Below are 27477 nucleotides of genomic sequence, written 5' to 3'. Positions count from 1 at the left end.
GTTATACCTGTGGAGACAAGGCAGGGAGAGACTGACTCCCCAGATGCTTCTCTGTGCATAATAGACTCCAGTGGAAGAAAGCAGATGTATGGATTGCCCAATCCAATCTTAAACCATAGAGTTTCTCATGGGGCCACATTGCCATAACTCTGCCTGCAATTCAAGCTTATCAAATATTTTTTTATCTTTAAAGACTAATAAATTGAAGCACTGTAACATAAAAAAGGAACACAATATTAGTTTTCAGACTCAGTTTGGTAGATTATTGGAAACTAAGTACATATTTTTTCTGATGAATTGTTATCATTGCATGGGGAAATGTCACCAAAAAAATAACACAACAGCAACAGTGTTTTGCCACTGCTTCCTTCCTAGGCTGAGAGAGAAACAGACCAGGGCTCAGTTGGCTTTCTATCTAAGAAGGGATTAGAATCCACAGTCTCCTAGTTTCTAGCCTGGTGCCTTAACCACTGCAACAAATTGACTTTCATAATTATTGAAAACTGGTTCCATTTGTACTAGTTTTATTAACAAAGTGTTTCCTAAGAATTACCTTCATCTTTACAGATATACCGTGTTTCCCCGAAAATAAGACCCTGTCTTATATTTTTTGAACCCCGAAATAAGTACTTGGCCTTATCTCTCTTGATTTTATGATTTTATGGTTGATTTTAAATTTTGATATGGATTTTAAATTGATAAATTTTAAACTATGGGCCAAATTTAATTATTTTAAATCTATTTTTAATCGTACTTTATGTATAAATGTTTTATTTTGGCTGTTCACCGCCCTGAGTCCGAAAGGAGAAGGGCGGTATAGAAATTTGAATAATAAATAAATAATAATAAATTAAAATTTTCAGGGATGTCTTATTACTTTGGGGCATGTGGAGCAAGATGGGGCTCCTCTTGCAGTCTTACCTGATTTCCAGCTCTGTCTCCCTAACCCTAACCAGAGGAAATGGCGGGGACCGGCTGTGCATGCATTTAAATATTTTCAGGGAGGGCTTATTTTTTTGGGGGGGGGTTATTTTAGCACATGCGCTCCAAAGCCCGATTGGGCTTATTATCAGGGGATGTCATTTTAGGGGAAACAAGGTATTTAAAAAACCCTCCCTTTTTATGACTCTGTATTAATAAATACAATTTAAAATTTCTATATCACTATAACATCCGTATTTATATATGGATATACATCTATATATCTATACACACACACATCCATCTTCAATGCTGTGCATTTCTTCTTAAAAAACATAAAAATGTACCATGTTTCCCTGAAAATACAATCTATTCAAAAAATAAGGCCTAGCCTTGACCTGATTTTTTTGGGGGTAGGCCTAATATAAGCCCTACCCCAAAAATAAGCCGTATTGAAATGGGTGGGCATGGCCAGCACAGGGGGCAGCCCTTCCTTTCCCCAGTCACCTCAGAGCTGCTCGGCCCCTTAATCGGGGCCTGCTGATCAGCTGAGCCGCTCAGGCCGCTGCCTCCAGTAAGCGTGGCCACTTTTGTAGCCAATTGCGGCTGCAAAACAACTCGGAGGCCAAGCGACACACCCCACACGCTTTGCGCCCTCGTTACCTAACAGTGACAGTCACAGCAGGCAATTCTGTCCATGGAACAACTGCCCCATGAGTGCTGCTCCGGCCGCCACCTCCAGCAAGTGTGTCCAGGCAGGCAGGCAGGAAAAGGAGTACAGGCAGGAAAATCCCATTTGCAATTTTCCTGCCAATTGCCGAAAAGACTCCTCCCCAAGCCTTCAGCAAGGCTTGGATTGCAACGCTGAACGCTCGGCAGGAAAATTGCAATGGGGATTTTCCTGCCTGTACTCCTTTTCCTGCCTGTATTCCTGAAGGCTCCCACTGCTTGTTTTGGGGTGGCAGCTGCGTGGCTCGCTCGATTGGCTCTATGTGGCTTGCACAAAAGGCTCCATCCCAAGCCTTCAGCATTGCAATCCTGGGTTACCCTCAGCTTCCCGGCGCTACTCTGGGGCTTGCATAGCACTGGAAAAGGGGAGGCCATCGGAGGAGCCCCACGCAGCCCCCGCCTACTTCTGCTTCACCTTTGCCAGGGCGGCAGGTGCTAAAAGAGTGCTGTCCTCAGCTGGGCAGTCCCAAGCGTCCTCCTGAAGCCTCCCTGCCACTTGGTTTGGGGTGGACAGCTGCGCGGCTCACGAGTTGCAAACAATCCAGGGATTTGGGCAGCCTTTACGTAGCCAGTATGCCTGTAAGATCCCTGGTTTCCGAGGCTGGCAAGGCTCAGAGTTTGGGCTCTGGTGCACTCTTCTCCTCCTGGGCGGTGGCTGCATGTGCACAACGCCTCCAGCTCACTGAGTGTGGCTTGCTGATCTTGGCTGGTGGTGGCTCTGACCCGATCCTCGCCGCCAAAGCTGTGGGCAAGAACTGGCCATGCTGATCCCACTTCATGGCTGCGCAGACAGAGCCCACACCTGGCACAAGGGGCCGCTCGCTCCACCCCCACCTCATACTGGGTACATGGAGGAAAAAATAAGTCCCCCCTGAAAAGAAGCCCTAGACTGTTTTTCGGAGGTCAAAAGAAAATAAGACCCGGTCTTAGTTTGGGCAAACACGGGTATATATACCTTTAATCTTCAGTTATTTTGCTTAACCATGCTGGTTAAATCATGAAATACAGAGCACAGTCTATTAATATACTTTATACAGATTTTATGATTTATCATCATCATTCACATATCCTGGAACTCAAAATGTTTTAAGTTATTTTCAGCCCAGTTATTATCTTACAATGTAAGTTTCTGGTAGCATTTAACGTGTCCTAAAATTAAGACATGCATTATTGTCTTTAACAAGTTGGAAAAAGTAAAGTTCTTTGATCAGAAGCCTTCAGAGAACACCCATATAATTCTGGGTGCATAAAAGGCATATCTCAAATCCTTATATTCTGTACTCATGATGAATTTCTGTTTTGTTTTAATGGTTTTTTGCAGGTGCTCTGGGAAAAAGAACAAGATTTCAGGAAAAATATGTAGCCCAACTGATACTAGATGTTCAGAGGAAAGATAACATCCTCCTTCCTTACCGAGAACTTAGTCCAACACCTACTCCACTAGAAGATTTAACTAAGGTATTGAAATGAAACAAAAGTACTACCGTGTTTTCCCGAAAATAAGACCCTGTCTTATATTTTTTTGCCACCAAAAAAGACACCAGGTCTTATTTTTTGGGGGGGGAGGGGTTGACCTCTGACTCACCTCACTTGTGCGCTGGAGAGGCCTTCAGGAAAGCCTTGCCGGTTGCAGAAGAAATGACCAGCAAGGTAGATGTCAGGGTGTGTGAGGCTTGGCTGCAACTGTCCGAAGGTAAGTAATAGGGCAGCTCCACCCCCCCATTGTAGTTTAATTTTTACCCGGGCACCCTGGAGTGGGTGAGTCTTAATTAGGGCTTATTTTGGGGAGGAGTAGGGCTTATATTGGGTGCACGTGTAAAAATCAAGCTAGGACTTATTTCAGGATAGGTCAGGGATGGGTTCTACTTACCTTTACTACCAGTTCACAATGGGTGCGTGCGCAGAAGCTTCTGCACATGCGCAAATCATCCTTTACTACCAGTTTGCAAGAACCGGACAGAACCAGGAACAACCCACCACTGGGGTAGGTCATATTTTGGGGAAAACACTGGTATCTTTTGGAAGGGTCTGCCTTTGTGTGGATTGTCACTTGTTTTGTGAACTATTTGTACTCCTTCAATTAGTTTTGTTTTCCCCATCCTTTAATTAACTATTACTTAATTGACTATGAGATTAAGTCTGTTCTGCACCTGGAAATAAGTATGAATGTGTTTGCATCTGTTTGCACTCCCCTCACCCAAAAATTCTAAGTGATTTACCTGTCATTAAAATGGACAGCTAAGTTAACAATCTTAACAGACACCTTATCAGGTACCTTAAACCAACCTCCATTCAAGTAAGACCCCAGTCAAGATTTCCTTTCAATACAGATTTCGACTTCAGAAGAACTATATTCATCAAGAGCACAAGTGGAAAGAAAAATCCTAAGAATCTATCCCCTGCCGAATTTCCAATAATTATTGTACACACAGTGGCTACATATTTAAAGGAGAGAAGGATATATATTACAAAGGAAAAATGTAGTAAAGCGCTTTCCAATAAAGTTTATTTGTGGCAATAGGAACTTTCTCAAGAGAAATTCTTCATAAGTTTTCAAGAAAACTCAGGATTTCTGGAGTATAGTTTGAAGACCACTAACTGGAATATATTTCCAAACCATTCTGTTTCTTCAAGGAACTTTTTATTCTTTAGCCACAGCCCTGGTGTTCTGTCAGCTCTCCTAGTTCTTGCTTAAATCATCTTCAACACAGTTGCTGTTGTGCTAGCCAAGAGAATCCTTCTCTGTAGCTTAGTCAAGTGGAGAATTTATGTTCCTGGCAAAGCTAAAATCAAATGCTGCTGTTCAAGATATTTTTTATGTTATTACTGCAACTTCCAAACAGATGAACAACTTTAGATGTAATATATCACTTGTGTATATTTCCCCACAGAATTATGCTTTAGATGATGACACCGTACTAAATGAAATAAAGTTTGAAGAATCTCATCAGAACCAGATGCCTGACCTCTGTGCAGAAGAACTTGCTGTAATCCTTGGCGTTTGGTAAGATGATAAACTTGGTTCCATCATTGTCAGTGCCCAGTTATAGCGAAAAAGCAAAAGTCGCGAGGCTGGTTTTAAGAAAAGGCTAAAAAACACACCTCAAAGTAATATCTCTATTGGGCAAGCAAACACAGTGTACCAGCTTTTAGAATTCTCTAAAACCTCTTAAATTATGTGATGATAAATAATATAAAAATGTTGGGTATGTCCATGTATGTGGTTTGAGGGAAGAAGCTCATGTTGAAGCCATCAAATGTGGGAGGAATTGGAAATATTAACTTATGTTAGATACTTCTCTGAATCCAGAATGATTGGAATAAGGAATACATAATGGCCTATTTTTGAAGAGAGAGATAGGAGGTTCAGATCTTTAACCATCATGTGTAAAAGATGATATTTTGAGAGTTGGCACATCTTTGTCAATCTAGTCTTGTGCACAAGTTATTGTGGTAAGAGCAATGAAACCTAGGTTTAAGAATACCTTCTCTATGGATGTTTTACCAGGTGACTTTTGTGTCTGATGTGGGAAAACTGGGAGTGCTATCTATACTACCTTGAGTTTCTGGAGGAAAGGCAAGATAGCAGGAACAAAACTAAACATATACATTAGTTTTGGTAGCTTTGTTATATGTTTTGAGCCTCTAATTAACCATCTGCAAGGATTGCAAGCTTAGTACTAGCGTGTGTGTGCGCGCACACACACAAACATTCTTTCCTAAATGCTTAGCTGAGTAGAACTGAATGTTTGGAATTTCAGAAAGCTACATAAATAAAAATGTATTATTATTATTTTTTTTACAGTATAGACTTTCAGAAAAACAATCCTGTCCATAAGCTCACAGAAGAGGAGCTGCTTGCTTTTACATCAGTAAGTAACTGGCCAGTTTTTTCCTTCTAAAAATGTTTTCATGTGTTTATTGAATGGATCACGTGTTGATTTGCTGGCTGTTTCTCAGAGAAGGAGCTTTTATGTACATGGGGAATATTATATAGAAAGAAGCAAAGACCTATCTAATCCATTTTCTGGTTCCTATCCAGGTGCAAATAGAAAGTCCACAGACAGGACATAAGTGTGCTATCTCCCTTCCATTCATATTTTCTCGCAATTAATATCAAGAGGCTTGATGCCTTTATCCCTAGAGATAATATATTGATAGCCTTATTCTGTATAAATTTGTCTTTCTCCCTTTTTGGTCCCAGGAAATCTTATAGTAACATACTCCCCATGTCTGCTATACTCTGTATGAAGACATTTGATTGATTTAATTTGTCCTAAACCTTCCATATAATTTCACATGCTTCAGTTGTGCCCCCATCTGTCTTCATAGCAAGAGTTGCTTCAGCCATAATGACGTGAGATACAATTTTCTGTATCGTCTCCAAATCCATAATATTCTTTTTGAGATTTAGTGACTAGAATAGTATAAACAGTGTCCCCAACATATATAATAAAAAATGCTTCTATTTGATCTTTTTGCTAGAACTTAAATTGTGTTACTGCCATAAATGCCTATATTTCTGCTGCATGTATTTTATTAAACTGGTTTAAGCTGACTTTAAGTGAAATAGTGGTATTGTTACCCACTACTTTATACAAACAACTTTTTGTGCTTTGCAATTTGTTATGGGTTACACAGATGGAAACAGGCTGCCTGGTGAATTGAAGGTTATTTAAAGTAATAAAATGGATTTCGCAGCGTTTCCGGCTACATTTCTACTGTATTGACTATGAAACCATAATTTTATGGTTTTGGTAATTGTCTTCTCATACAATTGTTTTGAATAAATTACTGTAGTTCAGCCCTTGAATCCCTGCTGACGAAGAATACAAATTATGATAAACAATAGGGATTGATCAACAACTGCTGAATTAAAACTGTTCTGGTCAGTAAAATATAATCCATGCCTTCACAAAGTGTTTCCTTGGATCACTTTGACATGCTTCCAGATCCATTTTATAAGTGTTGCAAGGTAATTGTTGATGATACAAATTTTATGGCTCGTTTCGGGTTTTTTTTGTTTCCCAGAAAATAATAAAATAGAATGTAAGTATTTATTAATACATCTAATATGTTAGAATCCATGACAGGTAGTCCTTAACTTACAACAGTAATTGAGCCTGCAATTAAGTGTTGTGGTCATTAAATGGGTTTTACAACTTTTTTCTGATAGTTGTTACGCGATTGCAGCAGTCGTTAAGGGAACACAGTAGTTGTTAAAGCGAACATGGTGGTTGTTAAATGAATCTGTTTTATTCATTGGGTGATTTTTGCTGGAAGTGAATATGGAATCCAGCAAAAAATGTCAAAAATTATAGTCATGCAACTGCAGGATGCTGCAAACGGCCGTAAAGGTGAGCCAGTTGCCAAGCACCCAAAATGCGATCACATGACTGGGTGTGTGTACAGCCATCGGACCTTCGAAATTGGATCGTAAGTTCCTTTTGGAGGCGTCTATTGTAACTCTGAACAGTCTCCAAGTGAGCAGTCTTAAGTTGAGGACTATCCTTATTTTCAGAAATTGTCAGTTAAAAAATGGTTTATTTTCATGACTGAAATCCAGAAATATGTAGAGCAGGCTTCCCTGGCTACAGGGAAGAGTGGAGGTTGAAATCTAAAATAATGGGGAGAAGGAGACGGTGGAAGATGGATTTAATTTTTCTGAAGAATTGCTGAGCCAGGAATTTCTCTTTGTCTGAATTTCTAGCTATTCTCTTGATATCCTTTTATTATGCCAGGATGTGTAAGTAAACTATTTCTAAAATAGATAAGACAAAGAAAATAGCATAAGGAACTCAGCTGATGAGTAGCTGCTCCATCACCATCTTAGCTCTGCCCCTCGTTACTTCAGGAGATACAACCAAGATCATCACCAGAACACATGAATCCATTCTTCCCAAAATATACTACTCCTTATTATACTAAGAAGGCCTGATTAAGAATCTGGATTTATGAAGACTCGGTTGAATTTGGTACCTCAAATCTTTTAGATTTGAGCACTGCTGTTGGGGCATTCCGCAGGGAAGAACTATAATCACTATGTGTGCATTTAGTGGCTGAAGGGCAGCTTTGAAGTATGTTCTGCCACTTGTTCTGGATTTTCTTGAAGTCATCTTTTTTGTTGGGGCAAATAGACTGTAAAGGAAGCAAGTGGAAGAGTTTAGTCTGCCATCTAGTGGCTGATTGTTTTAAAAAAATAGAATTGTACAGTAGTATCACTTGAACTGTTTCATTTCCAAAGTTTTAGGTATGCATGGTTTACAGGTTGCTAAGAGTGGGCCATAATATTCATTGATAGATTTAATACTGAATATTTATTATTTGAATGTGTTTTATGATAAAAATTAGAGAAAATAGTTTTAAAGTGTCATAGCTTTGAGTGAATTTTCTAACACTTAATGCAATTCCTAACATTTGTCTCAGCCGCAAAAGTAGAGTTAAAATTTCAAGCCCTGAGGTAACTTTTTGTCAAGAGCTTCTTCAACATTTGTAAATTGTTATTTGCTTGGTTTATACAAAAAGAAAAAAACCAAACCCAAATATGGAAGGAGTATTGGTCAATGAAGTTAATGCCATGTTTGACCTCCTCTCCTCTATCAACATATTGCTATGTGTATGTGTGAGCAGGCATCTTCTCAGCCTACATGTGGATTCTTAAATCTGCAGGCTGGTTAGATGGTTGTCATACATTCATCAGATATCTGCTAAAATATACTTATTCTCAAGAAAGGAGACATTTCCCAGTACTTTGAAGTAATCTTAGCATTGGCATTTTAGGTCAGAGTCCTAATAATCATCTTTCATCTCAGAAATTCCTGATCAAGGAGTGTAGTGTATTTTGGGGGACTCACTGCATTTTAAAATATGCATTTGTTCTAATGTGTTGAATGCCTTCACTTGAAAACAGGGTGTCGAGTATTTATAGGGTATTATGTAATTTGTATTATGTAAATGTAAGACGCAGTGGCTCAGTGGCTAAGATGCTGAGCTTGTCGGTCAAAAGGTCAGCAGTTCAGCAGTTCGAATCCCTAGTGCCGCATAATGGGGTGAGCTCCTGTTACTTATCCCAGCTTCTGCCAACCTAGCAGTTCGAAATCACGTAAAAAATGCAAGTAGAAAAATAGGGACCATCTTTGGTGGAAAGGTAACAGCGTTCCGTTCGCCTTCGGCATTTAGTCATGCCGGCCACATGACCACAGAGACGTCTTCGGACAGCACTGGCTCTTCGGCTTTGAAATGGAGATGAGCACTGCCCCTAGAGTCGGGAATGACTAGCACATAGGTGTGAGGGGAACCTTTACCTTTATGTAATTTGGACTCTTGTTTAAAATATATGTATCATCTGTGGTGTCTCTATAGTTGTTCTTGGTGACCTAAATTAAAGCAATAAAAACCTCAGTAGAACTATAACATTCTAAAAAAATTAAATCTGTTTCTTTTTTAAAAAATGGTCGGTACTGTGCAGGGGTGGGTTCTGCTTACCTTTACTGGTTCGCAACGGGGCCGCAGAAGCATTTTCATGACGTCAGGGTCAGTGGGCAGAGCCTCCCGCTGATTTTACTACCGGTGTGAACTGGGGGCAACCCACCACTGGTACTGTGGTAGATAAATTTTATCTACCATAGTATCAACCATTCATTCAGCAACTGTTCTAAGTTATGACATCACTGAAAAAGGAGACTTATGACTGGTCCTCAAAGGTTTGGCTGTTGCAACACTCCTGTGGACATGTAATCGCAATTTGGGCACTAGGCAGTTGGCTCAATTTATGTTGATTGCAGTGTCCCACAGTGATATAACTTTTGCAACTTTCCCTACCAGCTTCACACAAGAAAAGTCAATGGGGAAGCCAGCAGGAAAGGTTGCAAGTCATTACAATAAATTGTTTGCACGCCTCCCTGACTGGCATCAGCCACCTCTGTTGTACTCATGCATTCTGGCTTACTTGTCTGCCTGCTGGCCTACTTCCAAGGCACCTGGCCTGCTTCCAAGGCATCTGGAACTGTTTAATAACTGAGATCCTTGCTCAGTTAACAGTCATGTGTCATCACACTTTGCAACCGCATTGCTTAGTGATGAAAATTCCAATCCCTATTACTATCATTAACTGAGGACTACCTATATTTTCTGTTTCAATTGTACACAAATAGTCTTAATCAATAGCAATAGCAATAGCAATAGCAATAGCAATAGCGCTTAGATTTATATACCGCTTCACCATGCTTTACAACCCTCTCTAAGTGGTTTACAGAGTCAGCATATCCAACAATATGGGTCCTCATTTTACCGACCTCGGAAGGATGGAAGGCTGAATCAACCTTGAGCCAGTGAGAATTGAACTGCCAGATTACCAGCAGTCAGCAGAAGTAGCCTGCAGTACTGCATTCTAAACAATGCACCATCACAGCTCGTAAAATTTCTCAGTGGAGACTTTCTAGAATTACATTCATGTTCAAGAGTAAGCTCTTTCCCAAGCTCTGCTTTACAGATATTTTGGATTATAGCTCCAGAAGTACAGTCCACCTACCTGACTTTTCTGAAAGATGCTGAGTACAAATTCTTGGACTATACAGGATTCTTCCTTTGGCCACAGTTTAAAACCAACATAAGGCACATTCAAGAACAGGCTTAACAGATGGACTTTTGACAACACTAGAATATTACTATCACCATCACAGCTGCTTTTACAGTTGCCCTTCACTTCAAAAATAGCTTGTTTTGGGAACCTCTGAGCTAATAAAGAGGTTAGCTCAAAGCGGCTATAAGTGAAAATGCAGAAATGCAGATTAATTAATAATTAATATTAGCCTTTTCTGCAGTTTCTAAAGCATTAGAGGGGATGAAAGCTGTTGTTTTGGATAAATTCTCTTTTCATATTACAAGTTGCAAATATTTGCTCCTTAAATATTTTCAAGTTATAGAAGAAACATGTAATCATCCTCCACTGAAATAATTTTTCTGTTCATCTTTTGCTGCTTTCCTTCATTTGTTTGGAGCAAAGTAAGAAAACATTACAAAATCAGAAAAAAAGGATTAATTTGATCGAGGAAGTGGCATACTGTCAAAAATGAAAGAATACTGTCTGGTTTGAAGGTGAACCAGATGGTAAAGCATGCTCTGCATTCCACTCTTGTTTATCCTTATTTCTTATAAGTGCTCAGAACATGTTGGCGTAAAGAAAGGAGAAAGGTCATTTCATCCTTTTTCTCACCTCTGCACCTCATCTGATCTAACACATCTCATAATTTCCCCCGTGGCTCTGGCTTTGAAGCTTGGAATTATTTATTATAGGCAAGATAGAAGGAAAATGGTTTAGGGTTGACTCCAAAGAACCATGAACAAATTAGTTTTTAGTGCTGTTGTGAAAGAGCTTGCATAAACACTTTATTTACCCTGACATAAGTATATTGCCTAAGTAGTAGCATCTAGGCAAGTTGGCTTGATTTTGAAAAAATCAAACTTTATATAAAAAAAAATAATTGAACTTTGTTATTCCTCAAGCAGGACATGACTAGGAAATACCAATCTGTAGACAAGTAAGATAGTTGCTAAAAAAAGATGATGACAATCATTTTTGTATTCTTGCAGAGAAAATTATATGTCCATGAATCAAGTTCGAGTAAAAGGAGATATTAATACTATTTAAATTAGAATAATCTGTAGAAGTTCTTTTGCAATAAAATTCAGATATGAATTAGCCGATTCTTCTAGGTCGGCAAGATAAAGTATATATTATTATATTACTTTGTGTACTTTACAATCATGGTCAAGGTACCCTGAATTAAAAGTTATTCAGAAAATATAACAATCTATTCCCTGCAAAGTTGATATAATATGGATTGTTAATATAAAGTGTCTATTATAGTAAATAGTGAACCTTATCTATCACCTTTGCATTCTGTTGGTTTATGCTTTATTTCCTTCATCTTTGTTATATTTTGTTCTACATGCTGTGCCAGTAAAAAAAAAAAAAGTGGCAGTTTTGTACTTTACAAACCTTAGCAGTAGAACATTTTGGTATGTGAAATAAGAGCTCCTCAGATGAAACTTTTAGTTTCCTCCATCTTTTTTTCTTTCTTTCTATCTCAGTGCTATTTTTTCTGGCAGCCTTGTTAACAACTGGGTGGTGAGTGCCCAAAGAGATTGTCTCCTTTGCTTGTCTTTGGCCAGCTGTATCTTCTGTGAGTCATGAGGGCTGAGTTTTTTATGGCACAAAAGCAGGATTACAACAGATTGGTGTTTGATCTGGCATATGATTTTAGAATACTGAAACAGTTTGTTCTATAAAATGTCTGTTTTTCAATGTTTCATCTTAGTTTACCTAGCCTGCTGTGAAACTATAAGCTTATATGTCCTGTCTTGAAAATTGACATCTTACTGGGATACGTGAGGCTGAGTCACATATTTATTATTTTACCAAATTACCATTGGTGGTCTATCATCCATAAAATAGTCAATTATTTCAGTAATTGAGCAAAATGTACATAAAGTTCATGTAGAGGAATATATTTCTTCATATTGAGATTTTTTTTAAACTGACAAATGAATGTGATGATGGGCCCACAATGTATCAATTCATCTTCCTAACTTTTTAATTCCATTATCTGTATAATTACTGTGCAGGAATATTTTGCTGGAACTATTGTGTGAAATAGCAGATTTGTGTATTATACTTCAGTGAGTGGACAATGACTGCTTTCAACTTGGGGAATAATTAGCGCAAAATTAAAATCAAGGACTTTATCACAAGCGTAAGCAAACGAAGGAAGAAAAAGGTTGTTAGTTTGAATTTCCATTATCGCATACGTTTCTAATCCTTCAAATAATAGAGACAGAAAATGTCAAATGTGGGGAAAACAGGATATGCTAGGTAAGGAATTGATTGATTATGGGCCATCAAATCACTGTTAAGTCTTAGTGATAGAAGCTATGAAAATGAAAAGATAAAATTTGCTTTATGTTAGCAAAACTCCGTTGGTTATGGACAGTTTGTAAAATACTATAAACGCAGGTGTTTCTAGCTTCACACTTGGGGGGCGGGGGGAGACAAGACTTAAGCCTCTTGAAATTAGTGTTGGAAGGATAATATCCAGGTACTATTTGAATTTAATAGATTCTTGTGGTAGTGATGGGAAGACTGAACAGTTATAACAGTTAGTTATATTAGGAAGCCTAAAGCCACAATGTTCTAGTATGAAATTAGATTTAAATAGTGACCACATTATTATGCTTAGTTTGAGGGCTTTTCTTGGCAGTTTCCTGAACAGCCCTGAATTTCCTATGCAAATTCCACTGCTATTGGCTTGGAAACTAGCATCTCTTATATGTAGGTCATAGTAACCTACAAGACAGTAGAATTATATACTATAAGGAGAATGTGTTTTGTGTGGAACTAGTCACTGTATTCAGTTCATGCTTTACTAAGGAAGAAAGTGCTTTCCCCTGAATTTATAGACCCATTTAGTATTTATGTGTTGTAACCAAGAAAACTACTTGGATTTAATCATGGATTCATAAGAAGCGGTGCTTGAGTTAAACGGAAACTTTACTTTTCACAATAAAAAAATAAAATAAAAAAATAAAAACTTATATGGAAACCAGCATGTTATAAATCGTAATTGCAGACCTGGACATTAAGTATGCCTCTAGAGTTATTCTTAGAAAATAGGTTTCATTTGTAAGGCTAACCCACCCAGAATTTAAATAAGACATAATTAAGGTAGGTAAAATAGAAACTAGAATCTGAAGAGTCTAGCAGCAAAACACCTCACCAGGTTGCCTTCTGATAAACTGTATTTTGTGAACACCAGTTTGTGTTGTTGCCCATAATGTGCTATTAGAAAAGTATAGCTGGGAAGGCCTAAAATTCCTTTGTTATTCCCATGATCTCCCTCTAGTTCTGTTTCTTGGTCTCACGATTTCCTTAGGTGCTACTGCCAGCTTATCTCAAATATGTTTCCCACCCGTTTAAATAAACTGACAATCTTCCCTATTAGAAACTCATAAGTTCCTATCATGCAAGTCCCCTTTTGATGAGAGAATGGGATAAAATTATGATAAATAATGATAAATGCAAGGAGGAGATACGGCTTGCACCAAAAGTTTACAAGTAGAGGTTGAACATGAAATATGGCTAATTTTCTTGGAATGCATATGCGTGTAGATTTTTCCAGTTGACTGTCTACAAGACACACAACAAGAACCTTCTGTCTATATTTCAGAAAATACCACTTAATTTTAATAGTTTTAATATGATAGCATTTTCTTTCTAAATCCATAGCTTCATTATTTTATCAGTAAATTCACCAAGGAATAAATCTTACATTAGTTCTTGAATGGCGTTCTATCAGACATTGTTGCTGTGCTGCCAGCTATTATCTGAAATTCCCTGAACACTGACACTGAGAAGCTAAGCCCTTTTCATAATATTCCAAATTCCTGATTTATGGATATTGAGATGAGGCCCTCAGAAATACATACTAATGTATTATTATGTGGTATGGAATGTTATATACATCCCTGGTTTTAGGACTTGGTCCAATCTAAACACCTAATTGTGTATAAGGACAGTGTTTCAATCAAACACAATTGAAACCGTTTTCAGCACCACACAGAATAAATGATACGTTTGGAATAAGATACATGTGAACAGCATGACTCTTCCAGTTGAAGTGAAAAGGGAAAGTCCTGTTTTATACTTAATTCATTCCTAAAACCCATTTTTAAAGCGAAATAGTAAAGCAGGCTCTTTTTTTAATGTAAAAATGACTAATTGCATATCTCTTTTGATATTTGATTAAATAGATACCCTGTTTCCCTGAAAATAAGACATCCCCTGATAATAAGCTCAATTGGGCTTTTTTTTTTTTTTTTTAATTTGATTTATATGCCGCCCTTCTCCGAAGACTCAGGGCGGCTTACAATGTGCTCAGCAATAGCCTTCATCCTTTTGTATATTTATACAAAGTCAGCTTATTGCCCCCACAAACTGGGTCCTCATTTCACCTACCTTAGAAAGGATGGAAGGCTGAGTCAACCTTGAGCCTTGGCGAGATTCGAACCCTGCAGTAATTGCAGGCAGCTGGTCTTAAGCAGCTTAATAACAGGGTGCCTCAAACCCTTGTACTACCAAGGCTCTTTTGAGTGCATGCGCTAAAATAAGCCTCCCCCCGAAAATAAGCCCTCCCCAAAAATATTTAAATGCAGAGCTGGAAATCAGATAAGACGGCAAGAGGAACCCCATCTTGCTCCATGTGCCCCAAAACAATAAGATCTCCCTAAAAATAAGGCCTAGCGTTTATTTCAGGGTTCAAAAAATATAAGCCAGGGTATTATTTTCGGGAAAACACGGTAAGTAAGTGTTGAAAACTGCTCATATCTGTCCATTCTTAATAGTCTAGTTTCTATACTAGTCAGCTGAGAAATAAAATAAAAATATGTGCAGTGCCTCTTTAGCTTCTGTCAATGCCCATAAACTGGGTATGGGTCGAAATAAGCAATGATTATTTCAGATATTGTCAAGAGTTAACAATTAATGTTTCTGTTTAGTTGAGCTTGACTTCTGCTGAGTTCATGGCCACCTCCATTGATTTGTCTTGACAACAGTAGAGAAATTTTGGCCATTGCCTCCTCCCTTGGTTGTTTTACATAGCGAACCGAATAATGAATCTGTACAATCTGTATATAAGAACAAAGGCATCTATCTACTTATGAAGTAGGAGGAATTCAGGATCATTTTGAAAAGTTCCTGTGTCAGAGTGGGATATCCTATGTATGTGGAGTGGGAAGATCCACATACTTAGGCAGTGAATTATAATGAAAAATACTTGGCTGCCATAAATTTAAGATGCATATAGGTTAAGCCAGTGGTGGAATTCAATTTTTTTTACTACCGGTTCTGTGGGCGTGGCTTGGTAGCAGTGGCAGGGGAAGGATAATGCAAAATCTCCATTCCCACCCCACTCCAGGGGAAGGATACCGCCAAATCCCCATTCCCTCTTCACTCCTGGGGGAAGGATATTGCAAAATCTCCATTCCCACCCCACTCTGAGGCCAGCCAGAGATGGTATTTGCCGGTTCTCCGAATGACTCAAAATTTCCACTACTGGTTCTCCAGAACCTGCTGAATAGCACCTCTGGGTTAAGTCCATCATGGCTTGCTCATAGCCATTTAAAAATGATAGCAATAGAAAGCCATCACAGAAGGCTTGGGTTTATTTGCTTGTTTTCCCATAAGATTAAAAGCAGAAAATCCCCATATTTAAATCAGTATTTATATTTCTTAGCTCCTTCTGTCACTCCACCATCTATCAAGCCACAGTCTTTTCTTACAGATTTATGGTTCTACTCAATGGTACATTCCTTGGAGTTTGAGTCTTTTCCACCCAATGCAGGTGGGGTTTGCGTGGATGGAAAATTACCTTGAGATTCTCACACTTGCAGAGAGACCTGGTCTTGTTTCTGTACAGAGTGGAGAGCAGATTTCTTAATTGTGTAATATCATGCAATAGATACTGGACTGACACCACAAGGCAATATGTCTCGCACAAGGATAATTGTTTTCACAAATGTGCCGTTTTACTCAGCAGAGCCCTCTCCTACATATCCTCAGCTTGGTTCATTATTTCTAAAGACAGTTGCAGAATGCCCAAAGATTGATCAGATATACTGAGCCCAGACCAGAGGTCTCCAACCTTGGCAACTTTAAGACTTGTGGACTTCAACTCTGAGAATTCTGGGAGAATTCTCAGAATTCTGGGAGTTGAAGTCCACAAGTCTTAAAGATTGGAGACCCCTGGCCCAAACTATGTGCTTCCTCATCTTCACACTGGAGAGAGTAACAGGCAGGGAGAGGATGACCATATAGGGTAAGAAAGTTGCAGGTCACTGGGAAATTGAGTGGGATCAGTATCAGATCTGCATATTCGGGAAATGTGGCAAAATGTGCTCAAAACATCAGGTCAAAACCCACAGATACGTGGAACTGAATGTTGTAAATAATGAGGTCAAGTCTATATCAGCCATAGAGTCAGGAAAACTGTATGTATGTACACATCATTTTCATTTGGATAAATTTACAAATGGAACCATTTGCTGAAAAAAAATTGCTTAAAAAAACCCCCAAATAGGTCGCTAACCTGAAAATATTAGAAATATGTATTTTCTATCTATATAGATGGAGATATTTTTAAAAAGTTCCTCTTGAACATATTTTTTTTTTTTTTTGCAGTCCTGGAATAGCAAGATCCTTTAGTCTAATCCAGTGAGGCAATTCTTATGATTTATTTTTAATGATGTAATGTTAGAAGTCTGGCACAGTGGCTATAAGATTAGATAAAGCAGAATCTGGAAAAGCACTGTTTCTAATTAAACTGTCCCTTTGTGCAGATTAGGCTGGAGACTTAGCTTGGGTTTGCTTTTTAACATCGAGCAACCTAGTTGTAGCAAATTGCACGCTGCTCCTGCTGCATAAAAAAGCTGTTTCAATAGTGCAGAGCATGGCTTCAAGAGTCAGAAATGGCAGCATAGTCTGATTGGATGTTAGTCGCATTTGTCTTGGGGGGAAAATAAAGTTGACGAATACCCTTTTTCTTCCAGCACTGATATCATTAAGACTTCCCCTGCTACACTACAAAATTCTTGCATTCTAGGAACTCACTGAAAAGAGCTGCTCTGATTTATAATCCTTTGCAGGGAAAATGATAAAATTGCATCTGTGATATTTTCTAATAAACATGGACCTTAGGCGACTTAATTTAGTTAAATTGCCTCAGTCTCGAAGAAGTCAGAACTGTGGCTAATTACATATTTTCTCCATGGTTCTATTATATTTCTGTTAATTATCTGAATGGAATCAATAAAAGGAGAATATTTGAGGCTCAGGATTGACATGAGGGTCCTGGGTGATCCCTGATTGTTTTCTTGCAGACTTTTAATTACCCAAACTAGTTAACATCATCGGTACTGAATGGAGCTTAGATTCTCACTTGATTCCATCTTTTAAAATGTCTAATTTTCTTATTACATTAAATTATATCTGTTCATAATACAAAAGTCCAAATTACAGTATTTAATATTTGTTCCCTTCTACTTTATTTCCAAATGTATCTTATGAAATAGTATATTGCTATGTACTCATAAAATAGCTCTGAAGACATCAATCTTTAACCAATGGCAAATTACTGCATTCATTTCTGTGGAATATATAAAATCTGAATATCTAGTGGAAATACTGAATTCCCGTATTCTTCTTAATGTCTATTTCCAAAGCTCTTACATGTGAGTTGTTCAAAGATGTAAATTAAATTTTAAAAATAGTTAACTCTTAACCTAAAGACAGTTAAAGTAATCGAAGAACTGCGTGTATGTTTTTCAGGATTTGTATACTATCCAATTATAAATGTTCTTTAGATAATTTAGAAGCACAACAACTTGCTCAGGACAAAATAAAAGGGCTAGGGAAGTGGGAAATATCCTGGGAATCCAGAGAGGCTTATGGAGAGCTCTTTTATTTGTTCGACTTTTGAACAGTTATTATTTAGTGACTGCTCATAGCAACTATGGCTACCATTTTATGAATGAAGCCAAAACCTGCTCTCAGAATTCCAGTTATGTTTTCTGATTTAGTCTGCAAAGCATTTAAATAGTCAGTTGAAGAAGATAAGCACTGCTGGAAGACTTAAAAGTTGGTAGAAAGTCATACAGCCATAATAGGGTGATATAATGGTGCAACTTCAGTTAAATCCCTGGATCGATCTTGACCACTAGGGAGCAGCAAGCAGCAACAAACAACCAGCCATTGATACATGGATTGTTGAGATCATTCTATGGTCCAGCACACAATCCTTTCTGTTTACAGAGAGAAAGAGAGATAAAGAAGCAGAACATTTATGACGTATAGAAGATGGTCTATTTTAAAAACTCTTTATTTTTCTAAAAAAAAAGGTGCTTAATTCCAAATATAGTATAATGTTATTAAAGTTGGACTAAAGATACATCCATTGAGTTTGATTCCAAAATCAGCTAGTTGCATCACAGTATAGCTACCTATTCCCTCAACTCCAGATCACCATTTTTGTGATAAAGCTGGGAAGTCTTGATCTACTTTGAATCTGGCAGTGGCAGAGAACGTGGACACATCCCGGAATGCCTCCTGGGATCCTACAAGATTTAAGATGCAAAATATCTTTCCTAGTTTTAACAATTGTTTGAGAAACAGGACAATCTGGAGCTTGTAGGATTAGTTTCTTTGTGACTGATGGTTTTGGCCAGTAAATTCTTCCCCAGTACAGATGCATGTTAAGTTTAATAGAATTTGTTTCCCAAATGAAATAATTCATAATAATCTTCTCTTATTCATTAATAAAGGTCTCTGCCTCTACTTGATATGTTAACTAGGCTGTCATCCTGCTGCCTAGATTAATGCTTCTCTTCCTCTTACAAAGTCTATTAAAAGATAATTAGAAGGCCTAACCAGTCTAGATACATGATCATATATTTTCCCTTTTTAAAAAGTTGAAAAGTTTGAAATAATTTTTCAAGACTTTCCTGTTCCATCCATCAGAATCCTAGGCATTCTGATGACAATCAAATATAGTGCACATTATCCTCCAGACTTACTCTGACCATAAAACATATATCAGAATAAGACTAGCAAAGAATATGTGAAAGGATGCTGTCTGTGGCTACTGTTGATTGCTATAATGTTTTAAATATTAGATGAAGGCTATAATAGTATAATTCAGTAAATGCAATAAATATTGGATAGTCTTTTATTTGAAACTTTTTACAATATAATAGATCTCTGTGTGGTACAGCAGCTATCATAGTTCTTGGTCAATAAAAACACCAAACCATCTATCCTCAGTCAGATTTTTAAAGTCATATTTCATGGGAGAGTTAAAGTGCTTTTGAGAAAATCACTAGAATGTCAAAAAGTATGAACCAAATGCCTCTTGTGCATTGTGGCTTTTCTTGCCTTTCCTATTTGGATCTTTATATCAAGACTTTGATGCCACGTAAAAAGAAGTTCACCAAAAATTTTGAGATTGAGAGAATGGAACCTTGCTGGAACAGAAATGTCTTTCCATTTCTGTAAAATCCTGCTCGGTCCAAACCAGTGTAATTCTGAAACATTTGTTTGAACATTTGGTTTGCTTCTTTTTTAATAATACATGGAATCCAATATTCTAATTTTTCTTTTAGTAATTTATATAGGAAAGCTTGTGTAAAAACTGGTGACATTTTTGGCATCGTAGCCAGTTCATCCTCCTCGTTCTCATACAAATGGATGGTTGTTACGTTGCTGTAAACTGAATTGATAGCATTGATATAGGTCTTTCAATTCTTTAACTGTTTATCAAAAATAATAATATATTATAATAGGATTGTAATACTATGCTGAAAAATGTTTTCTTTTCAAAAAAATGAATGAGTAAATACTTTTTCTTTCCTTTTTCTCAGTATCTGCTCTCACAACCAAAGTTCTGGGCAATCCAAACCTCTGCTCTTCTTCTACGAACAAAACTTGAGAAGGGAAGTATTCGTCGAATGGAACGGGCAGTGAAGCAGACCCAGGTACCATTTTTCTTGGTTTCTCTTCTCCTTCTCCTCCAAACTGTTAATCTTAGTATCCAATTTATTCAGATTCATCACCAGCTTTGCCAATCAGCAGTAATGGAAGTTTCAGTTCAATATAATTGTAGAACATTGAATTGATGGGCATAGTTTTGTTGATTCTCTTTGTGGTTCTACTTTGAAGTAAGGAAAATTGCTAGAATGTTTTAATAGATCCTCATCTTCTGATCAGAGCAACTTATTTTTTTCATGAACCCACTTCAGAAGAGGGACTACTTCTGAAGCTGCAGAGGGCCTGATCTGCAGAGGAAACGGGACCAAAAAAGTCATAATGAATATTGCAAAGTACAAGAGAAGAAATGAGCTAGGTTTGGATCCCCACTGATGTTTTTCCAGTGCTTCAATGAAGTAAAATTAACCACTGAGAAATCCTTCATTGACAAATACCTGAGCCACCATCTGATTCCTGTTGCTGAATGAAAAACTCTTAATGGATAATTTTGAAAGGGTGCCAGTAGTTTAACATTTGCAACCTATGCTAGCCAGTTTTTCTTTTGAATCAGCCGCAGCTGGCTCTTTCTTGTGGCTTCTTCAAAGGAGAAGTGATGTTGTGGTTAAGCTGACTTATGTCATAATTTATCTTCAATATATCGTTTAAATGAGTCATTTGAAATGTGTATTTGACTGAAGATAACATTTGTATTTAGGCTGGAATAAAAAATCCTAGCTAAACATACTCAGTTTCTTTAACTGTTCTCCATAGGTCTTGGTTTCTAGACTTCTTACATCTTGGCAGCTTCCTCGTTCCAGTTAGTCCAGACTGTGGTGTTCAGAACTGGACACAGTATTCCAAGTGGGGCCTAACTAAGGCAGAAAGTATGAGATAATTATTCCCTGTGAACGCTCAGCTTTTGTTCATACATCCCAAAGTAGCATTTGTCTTTTAAGTAGCTGCATCACAAGGTTGTCTCATGTTCACTTAGTGATGTACTAGAACAATGTTTCTCACATTGACACTTTAGGATGTGTGGACTTTAACTCCAAGAATCCTAAATTGTCAAGGTTGAGAAACACTATACTCAAAAACCCAAATCCTCTTCACGTATATTAATGCAATCCCCATCCCACCAAACTCTTAATTCTCTAAATCTCTTCACTCTCTTGATTCTGTTTGTCTCCTGTACTTTGAGTTTCAGTATGTGGCCCTGTACTCATTTTGGACTTTTATCACCACCTCCTATTTTTACCTTAGTTGAGTAAAGTTTTAGTGTCATCTTTTCCTACAACAGTCTGAAACTATCTCTTCTATGGTCTCGTATTCAGCCTGTGTGGGCCTTTTTGTTTAAAATTGGCTCTTTTGCTTGTCAGAACTGATCCAAGGTTTCATAATCAGTTTAATCTTCACATTTTGCAACCAAACAAGACAGACACAGACTTCAACAGATAATTAGAACTGCAGAAAAAAACAATTGCTACCAACCGGCCTTCCATTGAGGACCTATATACTACACAAGTCAAAAAGAGGGCTGAGAAAATATCTACAGACCCCTCAGATCCTGGACATAAATTGTTTCAACTTCTACTCTCAAAACGACACTATAGGGCACTGCACACCTGAACAACTAGACACAAGGACAGTTTTTTCCCAAATGCCATCACTCTGCTAAACAACTAATTCCCACTATTAAACTATTTACTAAGACTGTATTACTATTATTCTTCTCATCCTTCCTATTACCTATCTCCTCCCACTTATGACTATAACTATGTTGCTTGTATTTTTACGATTTATATTGTTCTGTTTATTTCCTAGTATGATTTGAGCAACCTATGACTATCACTAAGTGTTGTATCTTATATTCTTGATTAATGTATTTTTTTTCTTTTTTTCCTTTTATGTACACTGAAAGCATATGCACCAAAGACAAATTCCTTGTGTGTCCAATCACACTTGGTCAATAAAGAATTCTGTTCTGTTCTGTTCTGTTCTGTTCTGTTCTGTTCTGTTCTGTTCTATTCTGTATTCTATGCCATTCCATTCCATTCCATCTTCTTCCCAGCCCTGGCTCATTTTTGACCATGGATTTTATCTGCCTCTTTTAGTTGCTCTCTTTTTATGAACTACCAGTCATTCTTCCCTGCCTTGTTTTGGCCATCTTACACTTCACATTAATTCATCCACTAACATGTCCATAATTATCATAAGTTTTCATCATACTAGCTTCTCCCTTACTCTTTAATTTGGATATAATTAGCAATTGTGCTTTATAAGGTAGCTTTCTTAAAGGTGTAAAGATTTAGTATGTAGTGCATGGGACAATAAGAATCAGGAAGAGAGCTGTTTTTTTACGTAATAAACTTGCATGCTGTTTTTACTAGAGAAGTTCCCATGAAATATTACTCTTCATAATTTGAATATGTACTTTATTTTAAGTAGTTTTCCTTATCTTTTCTATTTTATCCACATATTGTTAGCCAATAATTAAATCATATCCTTTAACAAAATCATTCTTCTATTCTCTTTATTATCATGTTCTTGTTCTTTTTAGTGGAGGAGAGGCAGATAATGCCAATATTTTGGCCTCCAGGAAATTTTTGAAAGCTCAATTTTGTCTTTTTCTCGACAGCCTTGATTAGAAGACCTCTGGGGTTAAGAACTTTAGGCTAAACGATTCCTTCAGACATCAGGAATCTGTTGCTTTTAAAATGTGAACAGGGTTGACATCAGCAGACACGATACCAAATAAAGTATCATATGCAGCTTATTCTGTGATTAATACTGAGGAACGTAGGGTTTCTTGAACTGGAAAGTTAATCAACGTTCTCTTTGCTCCTTCAAGATTGTCCATAAAAGTCTTGATAACTTTCTAAGCCATGACTAACGTGACTGTGGCTATTCATTTGTATATAGTTTGATTCAATTCATATGCCTTAGGCAGTGCTTTTTCATCCTGTGCACATGGCAGAGGATTCCTCTGTACTTTTTAATTCCACCACTATAGTATTTTTAAACAAGGCATGCTCCTTAATCACAACTGTTGACTTAAGAATCTCCTGTGCCTGGTCCTTCAATATGTCCTAGGCCATGTTAAGACCAACATGGAAGGAAGAAGCTAAAGCTGATTGCAGTTCTTATATAGCTTTTACTAGGAGAAATCAGTTGAAGAAATACGAATGAAAGATAATTTCTGAATATGATTTTTTTCAATAAAAAGTCTAGTAAAGTTTTCAAAACAACAGCTAGAGTTGGGAATAGGAAGGCAATATTCCCTTAAGCCCTACAATATTCTGAATTTTTGGAGCCTCTCCATGCAATACAGATGTTTAGTCATCAGAGGTTAAATTTATTGTAATTATTCAGAATAGAATTGATGTATTGATAGGCAAAAGAAAAATTGTGTATCTTCTTCCATGCCCTTTAAGCATATAATTGAAGGATTTCAATCTCAGCCAGTCGTTCCAGCAGGTGGGGTTTTTTTTTTTTTTGTCATTATAACTTCATTATTTAATATTCTATATTGCTAATCTGAACCCTAGGTAGTATCCGCATTGCATTCAAATTAGAGAACTTTACACAGTATGGGATATGAAGCTCCATTTTCCAGGCACACATTCAGCCATACTTTGAATTCATTGGGATTTGTTAGGAACTTGCAGTCTAGCTAGGCAGCGTTATTCTCAGATTGCTAATATTTGTGCTAAGGTTGTTAATCCTAGATACCCTTGGAAGAATTTCATCTGTATTTGCAGAAGCCAGTCTGGTCCATTACAATTACATATATCAGACTGGCTTTTAATCTCTTTTTGCTTACATGTATTGTAATTTATTATTTTTGGGTAAAGCAGAATATTGTTGCCCCTTTTGGAAAGACAGGGTTTATTTTTTTGTTTTGTTTTGTAATAGCTCATCTTCTGCTACAGAGTTTGTTTCAGAAAGCTGTTTCTAGTTATCAGGAGCAAACTTTTATACAAGGAGCTGGATAATTAAACTGTCTGAATCCAAGGAGATTTATTGAGTGCTTAAATTGCAGGGCAATATTCAAACTGGCTGCCAAGTAAAACTGTTAGAGAACTGGTAATTGGATATACCATTTTAATGACAGTTTCTTGCTTTACAATCTAAAAGCAGAATTGTCTCCTTTACTTTATATGTGTCTTTGCATAATAGTTGTACCTGAAGGGGAACTTGGGGAGTGAGCAGTCATCAAACTTGAGCAAAAGACAGATTTTTCAGGTTTGTTTAATTTCAGTATAGTAATATGTTGAAATATATATATGGAAGAATGCCCCAAAAGCAGGACCATAAAGAACATTGTAAGTGTATAACTGAGAGATGGTTCTCATGAAAAGTCTAATAGACTTTTCTAAATTAATAGGTGTAGACTTTCCCATCTTAATAAAAAAGAATGTTTTCCCCACTTTATTGTAAAAGAAAAACTAGAGAAAAATTAGAAACTTGCTTTCTTAATATGCCTATATACAGTTTTCTAATTGGAAAATACAGTACTTGATGGAATTTTTCTATTATTACCTAAATATCTTTTTAATGCATGTTAATAATTTGTCCTTTGGGACTAGCCATTTCTAATCCAGGTTGCTAGAAGCAATGATTAAGAATAACTGTCGGGCTCTTCTGTCACAGTCGTTCTTTGCAAATAGAGATGTAGTCACTATCCCTATGAATTACTGAGCCCAGAGGGATAAACTCTGCTTTTAGCTTCTTCTCCTCATATTTGTATTGGATGGAAATGATCTGTTGACATAATCTTTGGATGTTTTTAGTACTGAGTAGCACATTGGTTTTTACATTCCCATTCTTTCACCTTCAGCAAGAGATTCCTCACTTCCCACCAGGAGAATAGTATTATAACATATCTGAAGTTGTTGATGATCCTCACAGCAATTTTATTTCCTATTTCTTTTTCTTCTAGTTCAGAATTGCTCATGATATATTCAGCATGTAAATTAAATAAGTGCCATTATACAATCTTGTGGATTTGCTGAACTTCTTTTCCAGTTGTTAAGCAGTTTAGTTGCTACATCTTCTGTTCTCTGCTGCTTCCTGGTCATCAGGCATATTCTTCAATAGGTAGATGAATTGATCTGCTACAGCCATATTTTAAGTGCTATGTGTTGTGATCTCAACAATCAGAAGCTTTAGCATAATCAATAAAGCAAAAGTAGATGTTTCTTTTGAATCCTTTTGCATTTTCCATCATATACTGAATGTTAGCATCGTTATCTGGGGTGTGCTTGCTCTTCTAAATCCATCTTCTTTGTCCGGCAGTTCTTTTTATTGAAATCTGAAGTACATAATATAGAGCATTATCTTATTAGTATAAGAGATAAGTGCAACTATTTGATACTTTGGGCATTCGTTTGTACTGCTCATTTTTGGTATTGGAATAGTAATTGACTTTTTCCAATCCTTTGATTATTTCTGTGTTTTTACAGCTGCTTACATGCGGCATGTATTATTTTAATTGTATCATTTAGTAAGTGTTAAAAAGTTCTGTTAGCATTTCAGCAATTCCTGGTGCTTTTTTTAAGCAATATTTTTTAGAGACGATTTAACTTTAATTCCCAAAATATGTGGCCATTAATCAAAACCTTTATAAGTACTATATCATCAATTTGGGGATCATTTTTTTGCAGTTCTTGCATATATTTGCATCATTCCTTCTTTATATCTTTCTCCAATTAATCTTTGCCTTCTTTATCTTTTAGTTTTACCCATATTTATACATTTAGTTGAGCAAAATTTGCTCTGTTTCAATGTCCAGGTTTGAGAACATTGTTAAAAATTAGTTCAGAGAACTTAAGAGAACGTTTGTAATTTCTCAAATACTAACATTCTATGAGGCAGGAGGAATCATTTAAATTTAAATTTAAATTGTTGTCAAGTTTTCTTGAGATTTAACAATTAAAACTTACTAATTGATACATTTAAATGTTCCTGTTGCTAACTAATTTTCAACAATGTTCCCCAACCAATTTTATTAGAGATTAAACATATCAAACTGTTTCTGCCTGTTTTTCTCTGGGATCCCCCAGGAAAATCTTTGAGAAGGTTTGCAAATAAGAAAAGGAACTTTTTTTGCAGGAAGAATATTCAATTGATAAAACTTTCTATGTAAACCAAGATGTCTCTATAAGGTGCATTAATTTGTCATATCCATGTGGAATTCTAAAATACTTAATGTAATTTCCTCTGATGCTAGGTTTATTAATCCGGTTTTCTACTTAATGTCCACTAGATTTATTGGATTACAATTCCCACAAATGCATCTGGTAGTGTCAGGTTAGGAATGGCTGTAATAGTTGATATATTACACACTAAAAGAAACATAAAAGAATTATTTTAAGATGATAAACTTAAGATGAGAAATGCTTTCATTAAAACGATTTGTCAGATGGTCTCACAGTACTGCTCTTCACCAGGAATAAACACTAATATCCTTAGGATAAAAGACAGCATGTTACTATGCAGCACTATTATTTATTACCTGATTGCTTTATATATATTAACAATTAGAAATTATCCTTGATCTATACTTTCTAGACTAGACTTCCATCCCCTTGAAGATGCCTTCAATAAATATTGAGTTACAGTTTCCATCATCCTAAAATTAGGAATTATAGTTGAATATACCAAGAAAGGATTTGGAGATGAGTAGCATTGGCTTAAAAATAAAGTGAAATATGAAAATTAAATTAGAAGGACATAGCAATAGCTGAAGTCTTTTCAGAATTTTATATCATGGCTCCATAGCTACTTGGTGTTTCCCATGCTGCCTACATTGAGTAGACATTGAAAGCCAAAAATCTGAGGGATACAAGGAGCCTGCCACTAATGAATTAAATTAAAATTAAACATACCGTGTTTCCCCGAAAATAAGACTCAACCAGAAAATAAACCCTAGCCTGATTTTTACACCAAATGATATATACACCAAAATAAACCCCAGTTAAGATCATCATCAGTCAGGGGGGCGGGGCAAGCAGCGGAGGTGTGAGGGCATGGAGACCGACAATGTCCAGCAGCAGCTGCAGCCCATGCGCTGCAGGTAAGTTGATTACCTGTCCAAGCAGCAGACAGAGGGGTGGGGGGAGGCAGGCGATCTGGACATGCCGTGGGAAAGCCAAGAATTGGTGGGCTCGAGCGGCTGGCTGGCCATAGGAGGCTCGTCTTCGCCCGGCGACACCAGCAGCAGATGGAGGTAGAGGCATAGGGTGGGGGGAAAGGCA

The 27477-nt window shown here is 37.1% G+C and overlaps 1 protein-coding gene across 1 annotated transcript in view; it reads left to right on the top strand.

The window, feature by feature from the left end:
* The window catches only part of TTC27 (tetratricopeptide repeat domain 27), a 95610-nt gene that overhangs the window by 27906 nt on the left and 40227 nt on the right, over positions 1–27477 (top strand). The window contains exons 7-10 of the mRNA XM_070950140.1: positions 2972–3108; positions 4542–4654; positions 5456–5522; positions 20116–20229. Of these exons, the coding sequence (XP_070806241.1) occupies positions 2972–3108; positions 4542–4654; positions 5456–5522; positions 20116–20229 (431 nt within the window). The remainder of the gene's footprint in view (positions 1–2971; positions 3109–4541; positions 4655–5455; positions 5523–20115; positions 20230–27477) is intronic.

The sequence above is a fragment of the Pituophis catenifer genome, unplaced genomic scaffold, assembly GCF_029215685.1.
Source record: "Pituophis catenifer annectens isolate HBS135680 unplaced genomic scaffold, rPitCat1.0.hap2 SCAF_1, whole genome shotgun sequence".
NCBI lineage: Eukaryota > Metazoa > Chordata > Lepidosauria > Squamata > Colubridae > Pituophis > Pituophis catenifer.
The sequence above is the reverse complement of the archived record's forward strand: the minus strand, read 5'-3'. Positions and strand labels throughout refer to the sequence as shown.